Genomic DNA, 20,820 nt, shown 5'->3' with positions numbered 1-20,820 from the left:
TTTCGCGGTGTTAATTAACTGAATTCAGCGCTAGTAATAAATGTGCCCGGGCAAGACAAAAGGATAATCGTGGAAAAGTGTTCCTTAATCGTAAGGCCGTTTAATAACACAATGGAGGAATTTCACGCGGAGATGGGCGCCCCGTTGCAGAGGCACTTAATTAAATACGCCCCTCTCCACCCGCCGGTGCTCCACCGTCACCACCCCCTCCCACCCTCTCTCTCTCACTCTCTCACGGTTCTCCTCCAACTCTCTCTCGCTCTGTCTCTCTCGTTCTCACTGCTGCAGATGCAATCAAATTTCAATTAGAAAAGGGACTTTTTGCACGAAACGCACCGCGGTGTCCCGTGCAATTTGATTTAATGCCATATTATTACACGGCGAACGTGCCAGTAATAATAGGAAGCTCAAATTGCCCGTAATAGTAACATACGCGTGGATACAGTATGGATAAGACCAGGCAGCCCCGCGCGTCGATGGCGTTTCGCGTCGAAATATATTTTACGAACACTGTTTACATAATGGCTATTATCGCTCGGTGGCGCTTAAGCTGGCGACAAAACGAGGACAAGAAACCAGTGCCCTATTCGTCGCTTTTATCCTCGTTTCATATTTCACAAGTTGACAAAAAGAAACGAACCCTTTTTATGTATAGTCGGGGCCACGATATAGCGAGGTCGTAAAATCGGTCAGACGTCAAAGTAAACATGTTTTAGCTGCCGGGACCCGAAAATTGACAGAGATACGAGCAGATAAGTACTTGAAACCACTGTCAGGACCGTACGAAGAATTCTTGTATCCAGCGAAAGTCAACTGATTCTGATATACTTACTGAAAACTGCATGCAGCTAGGACAAATTAGGGTTTCTCCCTCTTGGGGAAGCCGCTTTTGGAAGTACGGTTACAGGTAAAGGTCTTATTGATGTCTTTAGCATCTTAGTTTATCTACTCGTGCTATATACAGATAGAAAGTGTAAAAAGATTGTGTAGCTTTAATATTAACATATTTTCCATTTGTAAATGAAATACCATTTTCTACTTGAAGTAACAAATCATATGCTACCATTCGTTTATTGTTGGAACCCTCAAACAGACTGCAACACACGGCCTTGAGTGCCGCAACATCAATCGGTGCCGATTCTTGAGAGTTTAATTTACGACCTCGCTATATCGTGGCCCCAACTATACTTCTACGAACCACCCCCTAGTAGGTCGATTGAAGTATTTTTCAAAATGAAAAAAAAAGAAAATAGTTAAAAGTTTCAACTCGATCACCGTTTCACAACGTCTTTCCGTCCATCTGTACAGAAAATCGTACGCACTTTTCACACAGGTCCGACAACCGCGAAAAATCCCCAATCGAAGCGTGGCGGGGGCTGTTTATATCGGCTAGGCGGGGCGGGGCGGCGAGGAGAACGAGTGGAGCGCGTTCGAGGGGGCAGCTCTCTCAAACGAATCGACGTGGCAACTTTTAATTGCTCCGACCTTATCGAGCCAGCGGCGGATCCGGCGCGCGTCCTTTGCGGCGTAATGAGCGGAGATGCTCGACCGCTTGACCGAATCGCTCCATTTTCGATTTCTCCTTAATTACTAATTAGAGGCCGACCGTCTCGCGTCGATCGACTAGAACGAGTAGAAGAAATTACACACAGACCAGCCGACCAGCGATCGCGCGCATAAAAATCCTCCTCCTACTCCTCCCTCCTCGTCTCTTTCTCCTCTTACTCTCTTGGCTTCTTCCCCTCTTCAGCGCCGCCCGAACCGCCGTCCATCGCGCGTCTCCTTTTTGCCCCGTCGATTCTCCCGTTATTATGCTTTTTCCCATTTCTTTCGTCTCCTAATTAACCTCTGGAATGCCTAGCCGGGTATACCAGGCTCCCTGTAGCTTATGGAGATCGTTTCTTCGCATGGTCGGCTCGATCTAACTCGCCAACGAAAAGATGATTTAACGAAAATGGAGATTTTGCAATGGGATCGTGTATTTTTCTGTGTTAGCTTCGGGAATTCATTATTCCGTATCGAATCGGGAATTTGGAATTGCCTCTCTTTTCCTTTTATCAGAACGGAATAAAGTTTCTAATTAAAAAAGACTTCGATTGATATTCCAGAATTTTTTCTGATTTTTTGAAAGCCTAGAATAGTAGAAAAATTAGATTTGGACATGAACGACCCAGTGTGAAAAATACGTTTCTCTAAAAAGGGTTAATGTTTGCTTCGTTTCGAGTAACAAAAACTTCGTCAAATGTTTCTTAAAGTTACTAACATCGTCCTGCAAAATTCTTGCTTATCTAGCCATACTCAGCGATCCAAAACTCCCTGTCAATAGCAAATTATAAAAGTACCGAGGAATATACAGTCTATAGATCAATCGTGATTTTTTACTATCGTACGCCAGTCTCTACAAAATGAGATCAGGAACAAGGTACACACTACACAATAATGCCCTTCTCGCCTCTCTTTCATCCGAAAATTAAAATCGAATCCACAGGAAGTATTCAACGAACCGTGAATCTAATCACCTCGAAATACACCACGTCAAAGAAATTAAGCGTCGAACTTACAATCACGAGCCTCCATGAAATTAACGTGCATAGTCGTGTTTCAATTTCGTGGATCCGGTTGGCCCGTTTTCCTTTGGGGGGGGGGAATAATTTTCTCGGGACGGATACTGGTTGTTCCCAGCAGCAGCAATAGCAGTGGCGGCGGGACCGAGAGAGAACCCTGAAAGAGAGGCACAAAGAGGCTCTCGCTGGCACGGCGCCTTTTCATCTCGGCCTGTTCCTTCGCTCGGCATTTGTCCGTGTCTAACGTGTTAATCACTGCCGTCTGATTAGATTATTAATTGTCCCGCGTGGCAGATGGGGCCTCGGCATGCCCGTAATTACGGCTATTACGGATCGTACAATCGCCTCGATTTAGGGGCGGCGAGAGGGGAGAACGCGGAATGGATTACACCCCGAAAAGATTGGAACGCGGACTGGTAAAGCTCCTCTACGACGCGAGTCCACGCTTCTTCTCACGCTCGGGATTATTCTCGCGCTGTTTGCCTGCTTAATTGCGTTTTCATCTAGTAAGGACTTCTCGTTTTGACGTCGTTGAAATTGTGGATTTTCGTGGTGCATGGAAGAGGACGATTTTTAAACCTCTAGGAACATTTTTTGATACGATCGTTCAGTGAGTTTAAAAACCTTGGAAAATCAAACGTCTCGTTTTCAGAAGAAAAGACGAGAAATTTGTATTTCTTTTAACCCCTTTGCTTACATTATAACGAGCTAAATTTCTGGCACAGATTCTAGTGAAGATATTTCAAGGATTTTCTAAACAGAGATCACTAAGACGAACCATCGACGAATTTCCCTTCCACAAATCTCAAAAAGGAAAAAAAAAAATCGGTAATCCAGGATTATTAACTACATTTAAAGCATCTCGTCAAAACTGACTGCTTTGTTCCCGCGGCCTGGATCGCGCGGTTCTTTCTTCCCGCTTTTCCTCTTCTTTTTTCCGCCCTCCTTTCTGCCTCTCGGATTGTGTGCAAATCGGCCGTATTAATTAGCGACACACGGAGAGCCCGCGACACAAACCGTTCCTCGCGGCACGAATTCTCGTTAACCGCGGCAAGATTGACACCGCGCGTATAATTAAGACGCGAACAGGGGGAGGGGTAGTACGGGTTGGTACACGAAATGAATTGCGTGTACGAGACACGGAAGGTGGAACACAAGGGTTGGTGTGCAACGACGGGTTTGGCCTCGCTCTCTTTGGGCGTTCGGGATTCGAGGGTTGAACGCGGAGGGCAAGGGGAAGAAGGCGTCGTTTTGCGTTATTATTAGTGAAATCAACTAATTAGAAATAGCGCGGATTGCTCGTTAAAGATCGAGCCCGCCGGCTGTAATCACCAATTACTTCCTTAAGTAAGCCGCACGCTGAACTTCGCTCATTAAAATTATTAAACGGTTCGCTCGTATAGAATCTGCATTTAACCTTGATACACGAGGCCGCCTTCGTTGCCTGAATTTCTCTCCTTTTCTCTCTCTCTCTCTTGATATCTCGTTCTGTCTCTGTTCATGTCCCCGTGTATTTTCCATTAATCAATCTGTCCGTGTCTTCGTTAACGGAGGCCCCTCTGTGTGGCGTCTTTCGAGACGCGGAGACCGATTCGACGGTGACGGCTTTGAATTACAGTCGCAAGGCGAGGCTGTGTGTTTAATTTTTCTGATTGGCGTGCAGGATCGGTTTGTTGGTTCTGCGAGAGACGAGGGAATAGCTGAAGAGGAATGCGTAGTCGTAGATGAAGTTATTTGTTCGACGTTGTTCGCTTGTGGAAATTGCATGGGGGACTTAATTTATGAATCTTCCAATTTGAGTCTCTTTTTACCATACTTTTTTTTTATTCTTCACGAAGCGTTTGTAATAAATTAATTGTCGTTCTGAAGTGATCAAATACGAAGACGGATTGAAAAATGTCGTGGCTCTGTCAATTTGTTCTTCTCCTTCACGTCTGGCGGAAGAAGAGACGTTTCGTGAGTGGCAGAGGAAGAAATAGAGAAAAGTGAGATATTCGTTCGTAATTCGTTTAAAACAAAATCTTCCTTTCATCGACGTGGACTGGTGGTCCATTCCCATGTAGTAGGATTGTTAAACGGGAGAAAAAGATAGTGGAAGAAGAGATTCGAAAGCTGGGAGGTCCTTCGGTGATTAAGTTGCATTCCATGGCGCGACGTTTACACCGCCTCTCGATGTAATTAATTGCATTTCGACGTGGCGATCGACGATTCTTACAGCGGCGTTATAACGGTAACCGGAAATTGCTGGACCCGTTAGAGGAACAGCAGCGCGCCGGTATTTGTTGAATCGAGACACGGCGACGACGCGATCCTCCGACGATAATAAGTTCACGGTACACCGATCGAAGATCCCTTTCGGCGAGGATCCAGGCGCGATCTCTGCTTATCTGGTGAATTGAATCAGACGAGAACTCGACCAGCCGTGTAATAAGAGCGCGATAACGCGTGGGTATACTTAGAAGCACGCGATCGTCTTTCCTTTGAATTTATTAATTTTTCCGTCTGAATATTGAAACGGAAGGAAAAAGTCCTTCCGGAGTCCTTTCGAAAGGCTGAATTTGTAATTTGGAAAGTAGGAGTTGACGTCCTCAAAATGAGCGTGCAATTTATACGGATATTGAAAGTTCACTTTCGAGGTTAATCCGAGAATATCGCCTGTAACGTGAGTACAGTTTGTGAAATTGGTAAATTAGTTTCCGTGACGGGGAGGCATATTTCTGAGGGAATCGTTGATTGAAACGGAGGAGCGAAGAGGAGCCGTAGGTAAGAACGTAGACAACAGATTCCCTATAAGTTGAAGAGAATCGCACAGCTCGTATCAGCTTAGAAAACGAACGCCTCGCGAGGCTCGAACGCCGGGTATAAATCATCGAAACATCGTAATCGAAGCGGGAAAGTTCGCCAAGGGACTTTCTCCTCATCATCGCGATTCCCATGGTTCTTAGACTCTGTCTCGGACAAAAATCGTCGTTTCTTCGTTACTGTAAACGAACGTTATCACGTGTGTGTGTAGAAGAAAATAAAAACGTGAACGATTCCGGGGGAAACAAGACACGACGAGCAAGTTGAGTGGAAGGGGAGGAAAAAAAAAACGGAATGGAAGAGATAAATAGGATAGAATGCAAAAAGAAGGGTAAAAGAGAGAGAGAGAGAAGAAAACGAAAAAAGTACGGTGGAAGAAAATTGGAGGAAGAATTGAAACGTCATTCCGCGAGCAATCATCGAGCTGGCTGGCTTGGTTGGTTGGTTGGCGCGCGATTGGCCAGATCCTGGACAGATAAATTAGCAATTTAATTATGGAACTGTCAGGCGGTAATTAAATTAATAACGAGAAACCTCGAATCCAATCCGATCCGTCGTGGCAACCTTTCGCGCTCCACGAGACTTGTCCGACGATATCGCATCGATATGCGCTCGTGTGCACAACCGTTTTGAAGGCTGTCAGAAATTGCAGACAATTTTCTCCTACGCCTCGCGAGTAGCTCTCCACCGCTTCCTCCTGTCGCGTTATCCACGCTTTTTCTCTTCCTCTTTTTTCACTCGACCCCTCTTTCTCCCCTCTTTCTCGCTTATTCGCGTCTTTTACGTTTGTTTTTGCCTGGTACGCTGTTAGTTACCTGTTTCTCATCGCGCGTTTTTCCCCTCGAGCCCTACAGCGAGCCCTCGCTGTTTAACACGAGGAGAATCGGCGGCACCGGGAAATTGTCCGCGAATTAGACAATCCTTTAATGGAAGCTGCGCTTACTGAGGCAGTAAGTGTGATTAACGATGAATCTTCAGGTGGATGAAATTGTTTCGAAACGAAGATTAAGTTGGTAGAGATTAATTGAAAGTATCACTGTACGTCGAATTTCTGAAAGCAGCGAAAAGAATATCGCAATTTTGTCTGTATTAAGACACCACACGCGGATCGACCGACAGTCTTACCGATCGAAGAATCGACACGCGAGCAGGCAATGCTCGTTTCACACGATGAACAGCCAATCCGCCTTTTCAACACTTTGCAACAACACACATCATCATCCTCTTGGATCCTGGTGGTTAGAAACGTCGATCATCCTGGACGCGAGTCGAACACCTTCCTATCTACCCGACACATTGTGATCCGTTCGCGCGATATACAATATACGAAAGGCAAAAGTGTTTACAGGTTGGCTGCTGGCCGATACGAGATTAAACGTCGACGTGGAGCGCCAGGCCGATTAAAATTCTCCGATATTTTATCGACGAGGCCACGGTGGTCGCCGCGCCGAATTCAACGCCGTTCTCTCGCTCCCTCTCTCTCTCTCTCTCGCTGCCTCTCGATGCAACATAAATGAGAATCGAACGGCGGTGGCCGCGCGCGCGTGTGAAACTTTCATCGGCGGGGCAACGCGCGATCATCGCGTTCTCCGTGGGCAAATTGCCGTATGACACGCTCGATACGTCGCTCGATATATTTTAATTCGTCCACACGGATTTTCCACGCAGGAATCAACAGGTTCTCACCGCCGTGTGGCGTTTCCGTTTTCACCGGTTCGACCACCGGGGGGCCCTCCAAGGTGGAGAATCAGCGAACCAGTCGGGTGAACCGTCCTGTAGCCGGTGTTGTACCTGCCCTATATAAGCGTGTCCGATAAAGTATCGCGGTATGCGAGTTGCAGCGGTGCATACAGGTGCAGTATCTGTGCCCGCAGTCGTTACGCTCGAACGAGCGCGAGCAACGAGAACGAAAACCGCCACGTGTTCCGCGTGCACGCCTGGAGATGGAAAATGGCGAGGTATCGTTGAGCTGGATCTGTAGGCTGGATTTGTTACGACTTCTCCGGGCTCTCTTCCCGGTAGAGCAAGCTTTTCTTAGAAAGTTCTTGTCGTTCGAGATACACGTGTCGCGGGATTTTGTTTTTACCAAAGTGAAAATTTTATTTTTCGGGATTTTATATAGGACTATAGCGAGTAGAAAAGAAAGGGGAAGTTGGGAAAGAAGAAATTTGGTGTTGGAGACTTTAGATTTCGTCGTGGATTTCATAGAAAAACGTTTTAACATGTTATTGACCTGATTAGTTGAGGTGATAGTAGAATTGGTGCATTAGAATGTAGCCGTTACACGAAAGAGTGGGGTGAACTGACAGCTGTAAGATATAATTTACAATAGGACCCGCTTTCACGCTATAGTCTGGACCAAATGTATTTGCCGCTCAGGGTTAGCTTCCCTCTGTCGCTTTTCGGTGTTACACTCGCCATATGGAATCTCTTCGTTCCGCCATTAATCTACGTCCGCATATTTTCAGAAAAAAAAAAACGGTCGTGTTACAAAAACCTAACCGCTACATGTACAGATTTCACTCCATAAAGTTCATCTGTGTGAAAAAGTAGAGAAGGAGGTGTGACCCTGACCGGGCAATATATTCGGCTCAGACTATAGCCAGCGAAGTCAGCCTTCGCGGTGAGGACGCAACACAGATTCTTCGCCGATCTTTCATGGTCGACTGTGAAAAAAAAATTCGGTCAACGAATTTGACCAGGATGGATCCATCCACTTAAACGCTCAACACAACCAGTACGCCCCTCATCTTGAAAATCAAAAACCAATCAAACTTTCATTTAAGTAACTCGCGATTCTTCGAGGAACACCAGGGTCCTGGCCTCCGGGTGATCAAAGGATCACCGTAATTATTAGCGTGCTTGATTAATCAAGCAGCAAGCGTGGAGCCGGGTTCTTCGGTGCAACGAACCAACCAACCAGCTAGCCGGTTGATGGCGGAGGAGAATATCGATCCCGCGGCCGAATGAATCGAAAATCGAGCGCGCGCGGGGACCCATCCGGTAATTTCAGTTCCTTCGGTCGATTCCTTTCCTCGTGTCCTGGACAATATCGCGCGTGTTCTCTCTCGCGTGTTCGTGAAGGTGGAACGAACCAAACGCGATTCACACGCGTGTACGTGTGTACGGTAGAGAGACACACACTGTTTCACGGTGAATATAAATGTGGGAGGCCTTTCACATTCCGGAGAAAATTTGCTCGACGGGCATTTTACGCTTGCGGGCTCCGTGGAAAAAGTTTCGTTTCAACGAATATACACATATACAGAGCATAGTGTATATCTGGTTCAACGACGAACGATTACAAGCGTTGCGTTCCGAGTTCCGTCGTAAATTAATGAGAAAGCGCGCGATGGGGACAAAATCGAGCGTGGAGAAGAGTTTCCTTCTTCTGCGTCTGCTCGCTCGTTCACCCGCTCTTTTTGCCCTAGCTCCATCTCCCCTAGTTTCCCCTCTACCGTGTCACTGTTTTCCCCGCTCGCGTTTATTTCTTTTTTTTTCTCGACGATCGATCCAGTCGAATGGATCGCGTATGCAAAACGGGCCGCCTCTATCCGATGCAATTAAACGCACAACCACTCCCGTTGCAACAAGAACTTTGTTTCATTTTCTCCTTGCACGCTTTCTCATTTTCACTCGACGTGTATGTGTTTGTTTGCGCGCGTGTGCGTGTGTGTATTCTATCTGGCATAAGTAATCGAGCCACGTGTGTAAAACACAGAGACGGGATTTTTATTGTTAAGATCGACGTAATTGACCAACTCGCGAGCACATGGAAACAAGCAGCACAAAGGAATGATAGAGTTTATCGCGTGTAACGGAAGGGTTAATTGTGAGAGGATTTATTCAGTAATTGTAATTAGCGGCCGTAGAGCAATTCTTAGAGAAAGTTGGAAGAATCGTAAAAAGCAGAAGAAGAAGAAGAAGAAAATGGTAAGAGGTAGATTAATATCGATTCCAGAGGTTCTCGTAATTAAAGCTTCGTTTGCCGGAACGTTGTATTCTCTTCTTCGGAACAGCTTAACACAGAATCGACTTGTCGATATTTTCCCTGTATCGAAGTTCTCCTCCGATTCGCCCGAAATCATCTCTCAGAGAGCCGTTTACCTATTTGCAATCCTTGTTAATTCCTTCTGCGCAAAGCAACAGTCCCATTATCGGTTTAGTTTTCCCTAGGTGTATACGTGTACATGTGTACGTGCAGGCAATTGAAAAATCGATCGATTTCATTACACCCGTCGATTCACTCGTATCCCGTTTCTGTCCACCGCTTGAGGACCTCGAGCCATTGAAATACCCCAAGGATCGAAGGAAGGCAGCGTGTGTCGCGGCCGATTCGACGCGGCCACGTATCGTTACACAGCTAATTGCGGTATAAACAGCGAACTTTACGAGACACCGGTGGTACGGCTGGCAACGTTCGGCAAACATTAGCCGCCATTAACGAAGATATAAGGCCGCGGTATTGATGCGTCCGCGGGGCTCTCTCGAGATCCGCAATGTCAAGGGAGAGGAAGGCTAAAATGTTAAGATCGCCAACCCGTAATCGAACACCTGACGCGAACATTCCAGGGAATTGGCCCGAGATAGCGGCGCGCATAATGCTAATGGATGGATATTAATTTGGCCGTGGCGAATACATTTTAACTAATCTCGAGGATATCGCGGGAGGACAGTGTGTGTGTATAAGAGAGAAATGGAATGGAAAGTGTCGAGGTGAAAAGCTCTAGCGCTCGTGAAGAGTCCCTGCCAGCACATCCGGAAACTTCGAATGTATATTCTCACGAACGTGTGTATCGTCGATAGACGACGAGTTTCTTCTCTTTTTTTACGCGTGGATTCCATTTTCAAAGTGTGCACGGATGAATTTACGCGTAGGTTACACCGTGGCTTTAAGAAGGTTAAGTCTTGGTTAAGAGTGTTTAAGGTCGGAGCAGAAATTCCAGGGAAGAAACGTGTAACGTAGATGTTTCTTGCTTTTACTTACAGAGAAGTATCAGAGAATTTTTATCCACGTTTGCTGCGTGTAGGTGTGTCTCTATGTCGGGGAAAATAGAAACGATAACCGTGGTAAACGGTCAACAATGGAAAATATATCGTCAAGTTATCCCGGGGAATGTTTCTTCTTTTTTTTTTTTTTTTTCTAAACGCGAGTTCTTTCGTTGGTCGCGAATCCCCATTAATTCAGCAGCGCCGTGGCTCGATATTTCATCGGTCTCGATCGCGCGCGCGGGACACCCGTTGAGCGTTTTTCGACGGTTCGTTTCAATTTACCCCCTATTCCACTTAATTTTCTTACTCCGTGGATTTTCACCCTCCTCTCTCTCTCTCTCTCGAAACGAAACGTATTTCCTCTCCGCTCCTCGTTCTTAACGCACTTAACCCAAATATTTGCATTGATTATTTTAATTGCTCGGGAGTGGCGTGCGCGCGACTATTAATAACCGTTCCGAGAAAGGGCCGCGCGATCATAAAGCGTGGAATTTTAATGACAGAAGGGGCAAAAGGGTGGAGAGAGGGGTCGAGCCTCGAATTATATACACGCAGAGAAACCGCGCGTCCAGGAGGAAAACGTCCACGCGTGGACGCGAGGCGACTTGCACGTTTAAAGATTATAGGAACCTATAAAGCAGCGCGCGCGCGCACAGCCGGGAACATTTTATAAAGCCGATTATTCGGTATCTCGTGATAGCGCGAAGCGAAGGAGGACCCACGGCTTTATTCGATTCTTCGTTTTGCCCTTTTCTGGAATTCCAGGTTTACGCTCGGACCAACCTCTGCGACGAAGGGAAACAGTCTCTACAATGTATTCTTGTAAGGTCTCGACAAAGCTGGACCGGAGATTCTGACGAGCGACGGATGAAATTTCTGGGTGTCTTCTTTCATACGCTTACGTTAATCCTTCTGTCTTATGGAGTTAAACGTGCATTTTCTCCTTCCTTTCTGATGATTTTCGTTTCTTAACGAAGAATCGGGTGTAGGTATAGCGTGACGAAGGGATAATTGGATACTAGAGACGTTTTTGACGCCTCGTTGTTTGTAACAGGCAACGTAACCCAATTGGTGCACACTGATTTTCACAAAACTTTGTCAAGGCACTTGAAAATATGGACCATCTTGGTGTCGTCAGTTTTTTGAAGTACACTACCGGGAAAAGTTTGGAATCACATCCCACTTTTCATCAATATTAAATCTGCTGCTAACATTTTTATAGATTTGAAGTTCATCTCAATTCTACATTTATCAATTTATCTCGTATCGGTTGATTCGAATGATAAAAAATTCTCAAAGTCGCTAACTTTTTTCTGTAAATTGCAGTGCTGAGTGATTCCAAACTTTTCGCCGGTAGTGTACGAGTTAAATTCTTGACTTGTTTTTTTTTTTTTGAAAACCAGTTAACCCGATTTTTCGTCGTTTCTGAAAAATGGGTCGATCCAATCGCCCCGGATCCCCAGAAGCAACAATCACCACGCACGCGTTCCTTTCCAAACGCTCCTCTTCGATCCACAGAACCATGGGTTACGATCAATTATATCGCGCGTGTATTAATTACGGAGGAGAACAGAGAGACAGAAGTAGGCAGGTAGGCAAAAGGAGAGGGAAGCTTGGTAGGAGAGAAGGACGAGGTGGGACAGCGTTTATTAACTCGCTGGTCGGTGTAGCTGGCGCGCGCGTTGCACGGCTAACGACGACGTTTAGCCTGAAAGGAGGCGTGCTTGTTTTGAAGGGATCAAAAGCGCGGCAACGCGTTCGTCGTGGTAGAGCCAGAGCAGAGGAGAGCAGAGCGCGCGCTTCGTCTCTGAAAGCAGCGCGAAATTCGCGGCGACGTGAGCATTTTTCTACCTTCATCTCCGCACACTCCCTACGTTTCTTCGTTATTCTTTCCTCCTATTATTTCCTGTTTCTCTAGTTTCATCACGACTAGAGGGACCTCTGCGTGGAAACGCGCCTAGGAAGAAGAGAGCGTGTGCGAGAGAGAGAGAGAGAGAGGCGTGTTTCACGTGAACGAAGGCGCCGCGACAATTATATATGCGACGCCTTATTATAATCGAGCTTCTCTCTCTGTCTCTTTCTGTCGTTTAAAGCAGCTGGAACGTCACAGCGGAGCCGACGACGACGACGACGACGCATAATAAGGGAGAAAAGAAAGAGAAGCTCTAGTTGAATATAGGATTCTACACGGTCCCTCTGTTGCCCGGCCTAACCTCATTTAGTTAGAAAGTGTTTGCGCGACGAGACCGCCGCGAGATTTAATTGGAAACGCCTCGTGTCTATCGCCCAGGCAGAGCCGCCCGCGTTCAAACCGGGGCCAGAGAATGTCATCCTCTGAGCCCTCGGCCGCGCCGCAGCCGTAATTGGTCGCCTTTCTCGCTCCATCCGACCGCCAGGATTTTCCACCAGAGGGGGGGGGATCGCCGACGTCGCCCACCCTTGTCCCCAATGATAAATTTGTATATTCGGACTAATGGCGCGCCGCGGCTCGATTCGGGAACACCGGCACTCGCGACGCTATTCCCGCGTCGTCTGATGAACCTCCCGTTTCAAACGGGTGGAAACGTTAGGTTGGGTTGAGACGTTTCTTCTGTGGGAGCGAGAAGCTTTATCGGTGGCAAAATTCGTGCAAAAATTTCGGAGAAAGATTCTGCTTAGGTTTTTAGTATATTTGGAGTTGATCTTCGTTTGCAATTTTGAACAGCTGATTCGTTCATGTATAATGAAATTTATGTGACACTTTTAACCCCTTAACGCACAGTTTTTTTGAAAAAAACCGGCCAAAAAAAATCAATTTTTTTAATGTAAAAAAAACAAACTTTAGAACATTGTTTTGGCAAAAAAATAAAAAAAATTCAAAATTAATCAAAATTTTTAGTACAATTTCGATATACTGCGCTTTTGTTCCATGGAAAAAGGCTATATTTTATTTTCGAATAAATAAGTATTATAGCTTACAATCCTATGTAAATGATAAATATCAATAACACGATTCTTTTTCTTAGCTTTCACATTGTTATTTTCAATTCTCGAATATATTCGAGTGTGAAAAATTATAGCAGCATCAAATACAACGCCGCTCGAATTATCTCGAGTGTGCACAGTTTGGCCTGTTTAGCGCGCTCGAATTAACTCGAGCGTGCAAGTTAAGGGGTTAATTACGTGGGATGATTTGGGCCGAAAATTACTGGACTCTGAGTTGAGTCGATTTCAAATATCGCAGGAACTTTTGTTGCATACTGCCTAAGGTTAGGTTTAGAACTGTGGAATTGGTTTAATAATAAGATGTGAGTGATGGCGTGAATGTAGTGAATATATCGAATGCTCTCGAGATTTGGTAAACGAGCGGATCATACAGGGTAACTGGGTGTAAAACAGGTGAAGCGCGTTGCTATTGATATCTCGGAGTACGTGAGAATTTATTGCGAGATATATTTAGAGAGGGACAATCAAATTATCATTATTTCTTTTACGTGTGTATATAGTTACTGTTGTTATAAAATATATTCCTATTTAACTTGTTAACAAGTGTTATACAACCACAAGAACTACCGGCCAAAAGTTTGGAATCACCTCCCACTTTTCATCGATATTAAATCTGCTGCTAACTTTTTATAGATTTGAAGTTCATCTCAATTCTACATTTATCAATTTATCTCATATCAATTGATTCGAACGATAAAAAGTTGTCAAAGTCGCTGATCTTTTTCTGGAAATTTTTGTGTAAATTGCAATGCTCGGTGATTCCAAACTTTTGGCCAGTGGTGTACGTCTATTTATTGTACGTTCGAATGATGCTTGTTGATCGATAACGTTGAATCGATAGATGCTTGGATTAGATGATTTTCGAGAAGTTGTACGCGACACGAGTCCCGCGAAATAAATTCGTAAGTTGTAACGAGCGAGAACACCGTTTGAATTAATTCAGATGTGCGCAGCAACGCCGATGGAAAATCGCTTTGTTAATGCCTCGATAATACGCACGATCCACACAAGAGCAACCCGGCGTGCACACATCTACTTATGCTTTGCGAAATATCAGTTTTCAGTCAACATCGTTGAATTCGTAATTCGTAGCCGGCATAAATCTGGACTCGTTAGTGTACCCAGCTACCCGTATAACCCAATGAAGCATTAATGAACGTAGAAATATTCATTTCCACGGGAACAAAAAGGAATCTCGTAATTATTGGCACGTCGTTTCGTTTTATCCCCACCAAATACACCGTGCCCAATCTCTTACCATCCTTCCGTTGTAATTTAACATCGCCTGGAAAACCTTTCCATTTCCTCCCCGTTTCCAAGCTCTCCCTCTCTTTCCATCGATTACAGCTTCCTTCTACCCTCATCTACAGATCTCCACTTTCAACCCTAAATTAGAATCGTACAATCCGACGAAATCGCCGTGTAGATACCGTGTCCTGCACCTGCCAGCCGCGATATTAACGCACAGGTAATTAGCACAGTTAATTAATCGACGTTACTCACGATTGTTTCAGGATGTTCGGGAGCAGCGGTGCCTGCGCGGGGTGCGGCAACGCGATACCTGCCACCGAGCTGGTAATGAGGGCGGGTGGATCGGTGTTTCACCAGAAATGCTTCACCTGCAGCAAATGCGGCAGTCAACTCGTTTCCGGCGATAGGTAAGATCACCGATCGGGCCAATAAACCCGATTTACGAGTAGTTACGCTACCAGCATAGAAGGGTTAACGCGTTCTCCGTGACCAGAGGATGGGCGAGCGTCTGGCGGCTTCTGTCGAAGTTTCGGCGAAGGAAGATTCGAGTGTCGAGAATATCCAACTATTGTACAGGATTTAAAAAAGAACGGTCCAAGACTTTAGGGGTGTAAACGATGCTTAATCAACGTAGGTCAATCGATCCTTTCGATATAAAATCTGCTCTCCGAATATAAACAGAAGAATCGGTTGGTAGTATATTACTTCAAATCTCTTGAGAGGTTGTTAATCGGTGAGCATTATCAATCCCTAAAGTCGTGGACCCTTTTGTGAACGTGAATTTTTCTGGCACGGGTGCACGTTTAACGAGTCAGGGAGGTAGTCTCTGGTAAAATCAATTACGGTTTCGTAGGAATATCGAGGGAAATCGGTCGAAGGGCTGGCGTGTCCTGGGCTAGGGAGCAAGCTAGACACCATTCGAGGAGGAACCGCGGCAATTAAAGGGTTGGAAAAGAGGCGTGTCACGTGGGGCTCTGTCAGTTAATTGGCGGGGATCGCAATTGGGGATTTTGTAATAAAGGAGGAGGGACACAATTATTCCGGTCCGTAATGAAGCAATCTTGTTTATGAGCATCGATTTCGCGGATACTCCGCGTACATGTCGTGCTCTGCTTGATTGCCAGACGTTCGTTCCCGGAGCGCGGTTTTTGTTCGTATAAACCGATTGTCGGTGTTTCCCTGCTATCGCAATTTTCATTCGGGGTTTTAGTATCTTCGAACGTGACCGTCATCCTCTATACTGGCTTTATAGTCCGTGCGAAATCAGTTGCTCGCACGAGGCCATTCGGAGACGTAACACTCCCCACCGCTCTGTTTCTAATATACAGTATTGACAAAATGTTTGGAAACGATACGATTCTTGAGAGAAGCCTTTTCGAGTTAAATAAACGAATTACGACCAGTCGAGCTTTATTTTTTGCCAACTCTGACGTTTGCCGAATTAGGTCGATGATGAGAAATTTGTGAAAGATGACGGGTGTAGTTAGTTGTCGACGTTATTCACTGAATAAAACAGCGAAGGAAAAGTGTCCTGAGAGTAAAACGCAATTATGGAATATGCTAATACTTGGGAAACTTCACATCGGTAGTATAAATACAGACAGTCAGAGTCGTTAAATACTTCTCTATGCATTGCACTAGCAAAAACCACTTGAATCTATTCATCAAACTTTCCCATCTAAAAAATATTCGTCCTATAATCTACGAATCTCGACGTCTTCCATTCAATTAGAGATAGAGATTACTGTAGAGTCTATAGTGCAGATCAAATGTATTAGCTGGTCAAGGTTTTTACCTGAAGACAATCTTCAGTTTTTATTCGTCAAGCTATACTTTGACCAATTTTACGCTGCTCACTATCGATTCCACCGACTATACCTGCCCAAAGAAATAACCTTTACTGGCCATTTGGTCTCTAGTGTTAAGTTGGAACAAAAGTTCGCAGCGTTTTCTAAGTATAATTCGAAGACACCGTTTAGATATTTGTAACATAGATTTATATGCCATTTGGTTCGAGGCAGTTTCACGATTCCATCTTCCCAGAATTTAGAATCTGGGCGAAGAAGCTGGTGGTTCGACAAACGCTACGAACTTTTCTTCCAACCCGGCATAATAATAAAGAAATAAATCTCTACAAAGCACAGATGATTAACCTAAAACGTTTTATCGAATTCAGGTACAATCTGCTGTCGGGGTCACCGGTCTGCGAGACGGATTGGCACAAAATCGTGAAGTCGTCGAGCGTCTCGGCGGCCGCGGCGGCAGCAGCGGCCGGTAACGGCGGTGCACCGGTAAGAAAAGGTAAGGTCGGTCGGCCTCGAAGAAGTCGCGAATGAGGTGGCAACCCGGTCGGTCGCCCGAAGAAGGTACAAGCCTCTCCACAGCCGACGCCCGCCGTCGTACCTGCCGCACAGGTCGACGTCGTTGACGTCGCAGTCGGAGGGGATCCCTATTCGCCGCCTCCGCCGGGTCATCAGCAGTACCACCATCATCACCACCACCATCACCATCATCATCAGATGAGCCTCGTACATCCGGGACTGGCGGTACAGCAAACACACCTGCAGGCGTCCACCTATCAGGACTGGTCTCCGTGGGCACAGGACACCTGCGATTGAAGCACCTAATCGAGGTCGGCCCGGTCTCCTCGCTCGAACGAATCCTCGTCACCACCGCTGGCTCAGGAGATCGAACGGAGAAAAAGAAATCATCTCTCGAGACCGAATCTCGACTCCACCTGTGTTTTCTGCATCATGCTGCAAGACAGAGAGAGAGAGAGAGAGAGAGAGAAAACGAGCTTCTATAGTCCGAAAAAAAAAAACGTGGATCATGGCTCTACACTCGTGTGTGATAGCTAATCGAGAGTGGTCTCTTTCAAGACAGGTGATACGAACGCTTTGTATTAGCGTAGGAGAGGAGATTTAAAGGGATCGTCTTAGGTGGACGAGGACCGAACCTGAGATATACGGTGAATACGAGTTTCTCGTTGCGTTTGCGACGACACAATGTCGCTAGGAAGAACTCCATTGACGAATGGAGTAAATACGTTCTATCGATCGTCTCTCTCGACGTCCTAACTAATCAGAAATCGTTTTCTGATTCTCGGGTCTGTCCGTTGCGTGACAATTTCGTACACGTGCTCGAGGACACGATCTTAGACGAAGCTCGGGCACACACAAATACAAACCCAGTCTCGTTGTGTATTGCTCGTGAAATCGCGCGCACGGCCACGTGCGAGAGAACGGTGTACGCATCTTCTCAAACTGGTCTAATCCCCCCCCCCTTCTAATCGATAATCTTTGCTCAATCACGGAGAATCGAGGATAATTGGAGGTGTCTCGGTGCACCGGGAACCGCGTGCACATCGTCGCCTACAGCTGCTCTCTCTCTCTCTCCTCGCGATTCTCTTCGCCGCCCAATCGATCCTGTAATCCTGTTTAATCGTACCTTGGACAACTGGCAATCACTTTCGACCGTGTTTCCCAGCGTTTTCTCCCGGTTACGCGTCCGATACTCCTCTTCTTGCGTCCTCGTTACGATCCGATTGATGATAAAACGTGGCTAAAGATCGACGCCGAAGAGAGTAAAGATCGAAACGATGATGAGAGGGTGTTTCGTTCGATCGAAATTTCTGTTTTCGCAATCGTAATGCACGGAATAACCATTACGACCTCGGTAATTTTCACGGAATCTCACTTCTCTTCCGTCAGGATCGACGTTTTATCGTTATTTTAAACCGAACTGTTCGAGCACGTGATTTATATTCCTCGCGATGAACGGCAGAATTGGAGAAATCGCCGTGGACCGACCTGACGCGAAAATCCCGAGCCCAGGGACTCGTCACGTATGTAAGAAGAAAATTGCATCGAGCGTCGGGACTCGGATAATTCGGCGATTGAGAACGTCATGGTCCCTCGGCCCTTAGAAAATTATTTTTCTTTCAAAATCACCGGCCCCTTCTCCGTCGTGTCGAGACACGGCCCGTAAACTCATTAAGCGTTCCTTGTTCCCGCGATCGTTAATCGAGTCTCTCTCTCGAATCCCAGTCGCGGAATAAAAAGCCACACCGTCGTCGAGGTGAAACCGTGTCGAACGAGCGAAATTATCATTCGAATCTTCCTTGTTAACGCCGCTCCTTGCCCCTCCTTACTTCGTTTCTCCTTGAAAAATCCCATGATCCAGCTTGTGCAATAAGATCACGAGTAAAATCGGTCCTGTCTTCAGCGTTGCGACAACTTCCATCGAAAACCATCGGCGATGTTTCACGATGGTTATTGTCGCGTTGAAAATTACGTTCGGCGTTACAGCTAACGATCGTGACCGTAGAAAACGATGATTTCTAAGAAAAGTCGAAAAATTTGTTCGTTTCTCTTGAGATTAAATTCCTTCGGCGAGAATAGAACGAAATTAGAGGCTGTTCAGGGCGACGATTACGCGGGTATCCAGTGCTCGCGAGACATTCCTGGCGCAGGATTGAAGGGTGTAAGAATACTTTTTCTAAGTGGCAGGGTTTCGACATCCGCAATAAACATTTACGTAAATGTATAATCGTGAACACGTTACGATGTATCTACTATCGCTCGAGCCCGTTTGTCGTTTTCCGCGTGGCACACACTCCTTTCTAACACCTGTACAGTACGTTTCCTTGTTCCATGGAGAAAAGAGGATAATCGGCGAGGGGAACCGGAAACGACACCGGGTTCGAGCACGTTCGAAGCTCAATGCGAAACTAAAGACACATGTTTTGGGTGTAAATCACGCGGGAACGGCTGGATCGGCTCGTTTTATGGCTGTTACATTCTCCATAGACGATTCCTCATTCTGCGAGAGTCGTCGTTGTTCGTTGAAATCGTTTGCACTAGGATACGTCGAACATAATTTGACAAACTTGTCAGCGAAGAAAATCGTTGACAAACGATTCGTAACTTTCTTTTAAGAATCTTACAATCTTTTCTTCGAAGCTTATTCGAAGTACACTTTGTTTTTATCAATAAAAACAATCGATATCTCCTTCCTGTTTCCTTTTAAAAAAAATAACAATTCCAATTCTTACAAAATTCTTCTCATTTGTTTTTTTAAATATTCTTTTAATATTTTATCCAATTGACAAGATCCGTGAATCTCATAAAGCGAGCGAGCTGGCCGGATTCCGGCGGCGTGCAAACTGATCGTTACTCGTTTACCCGTCTCGTTCTTAGCGAAAACTCTCGTCTTTCAGAACGCCGCCGCGCGCTTACGAGGATTCGAGGCGAGAACAAATAAAGAGAGAGAGAGTGAGAGAGAGAGTGAGAGTGAGAGTGAAAACGCAGACGATCACGACGCCGATCGCTGCGAACGGTGCTCGACGAGAGGGATCCAAGGGAGATCGTTTCGTTCCCTTGCCGATTTCGCGTCGATTCCCCTTCGATCTTACTTTACGGCGTCTGTTCTGTCCCCGAACAGAAAGAAGGTGTTTTGTCCGCGTATGTGTAAGCGAACGAAGGAAAATAAAAGGAGAATGAAAAAAGAGAAAATATGCCCCCCCGATCGCGTAATCGAAGGGAATCGCGTTGACGGATCGTGTAATTTAATCTTGTACATAGGGTACATTTTGTATATTGTTAAAAGTTTGTGTGATATAAATGGTTATGTATTTACTATTAAAAAAGAAATGCGGACGCCCGCACAGGCGATCGCGCGTGCGATGGTTGCCGACGAGAACCGCCACCACTGGATGCACACGCCGATATTTCGATTCGATTCTACACGATAAATCCGCGTACTACAAGTGTAATATTCGCCTTTGGTTGATTTTCTCGACGACGACGATATTTCTCTGTTACGAGCGAATAAGTCACACGTTTATTCAATTTTCGCGCGCTCCGTGCACCGCACGAAACACCCCCATGTACGAATTAATGTAACCCCTCCCCCCCTTATTCTTTTTTTCTCTCTTTTTAATCGATTGTATCGTTAATTGTAATTTTACTTCTTTCTTTGTTTCTCGTATTTCTCGTTTTTACTATGTAAGGGAGTGTGGTGTTTCGAACGATTTAACCCGAAGGAGACTGTTTTCTTCAAAGCGTTTTTATTAATCGATTCTTCTCGGTTCGAAGAGCTCGATTAAGGGATCTGAGTGAAGGAAACCGCGCGATATAAGCGGCAATGGAGATGAAGAAGGAGAAGAAGAAGTAAGAAGATTTGTTCTCGCGTGTGTGTGCGGCTGATGGCATCCAGTGGTGCTGGA

The 20,820-nt window shown here is 45.8% G+C and overlaps 1 protein-coding gene across 1 annotated transcript in view; it reads left to right on the top strand.

Annotated features, from left to right (window-relative positions):
* The window catches only part of LOC108575992 (LIM/homeobox protein Lhx9-like), a gene marked incomplete at its 5' end in the record, with an annotated part of 75,420 nt that extends 58,155 nt beyond the window's left edge, over nucleotides 1-17,265 (top strand). The window contains 3 exons of the mRNA XM_017938931.1: nucleotides 14,858-15,001; nucleotides 16,771-16,900; nucleotides 16,979-17,265. Coding sequence (XP_017794420.1) covers nucleotides 14,858-15,001; nucleotides 16,771-16,900; nucleotides 16,979-17,212 — 508 coding nt within the window. The remainder of the gene's footprint in view (nucleotides 1-14,857; nucleotides 15,002-16,770; nucleotides 16,901-16,978) is intronic.
* Nucleotides 17,266-20,820: the final 3,555 nt, after the last annotated feature.

Source organism: Habropoda laboriosa, unplaced genomic scaffold, assembly GCF_001263275.1.
Source record: "Habropoda laboriosa isolate 0110345459 unplaced genomic scaffold, ASM126327v1 scaffold360, whole genome shotgun sequence".
In the NCBI taxonomy this organism is placed as follows: domain Eukaryota; kingdom Metazoa; phylum Arthropoda; class Insecta; order Hymenoptera; family Apidae; genus Habropoda; species Habropoda laboriosa.
The sequence above is the reverse complement of the archived record's forward strand: the minus strand, read 5'-3'. Positions and strand labels throughout refer to the sequence as shown.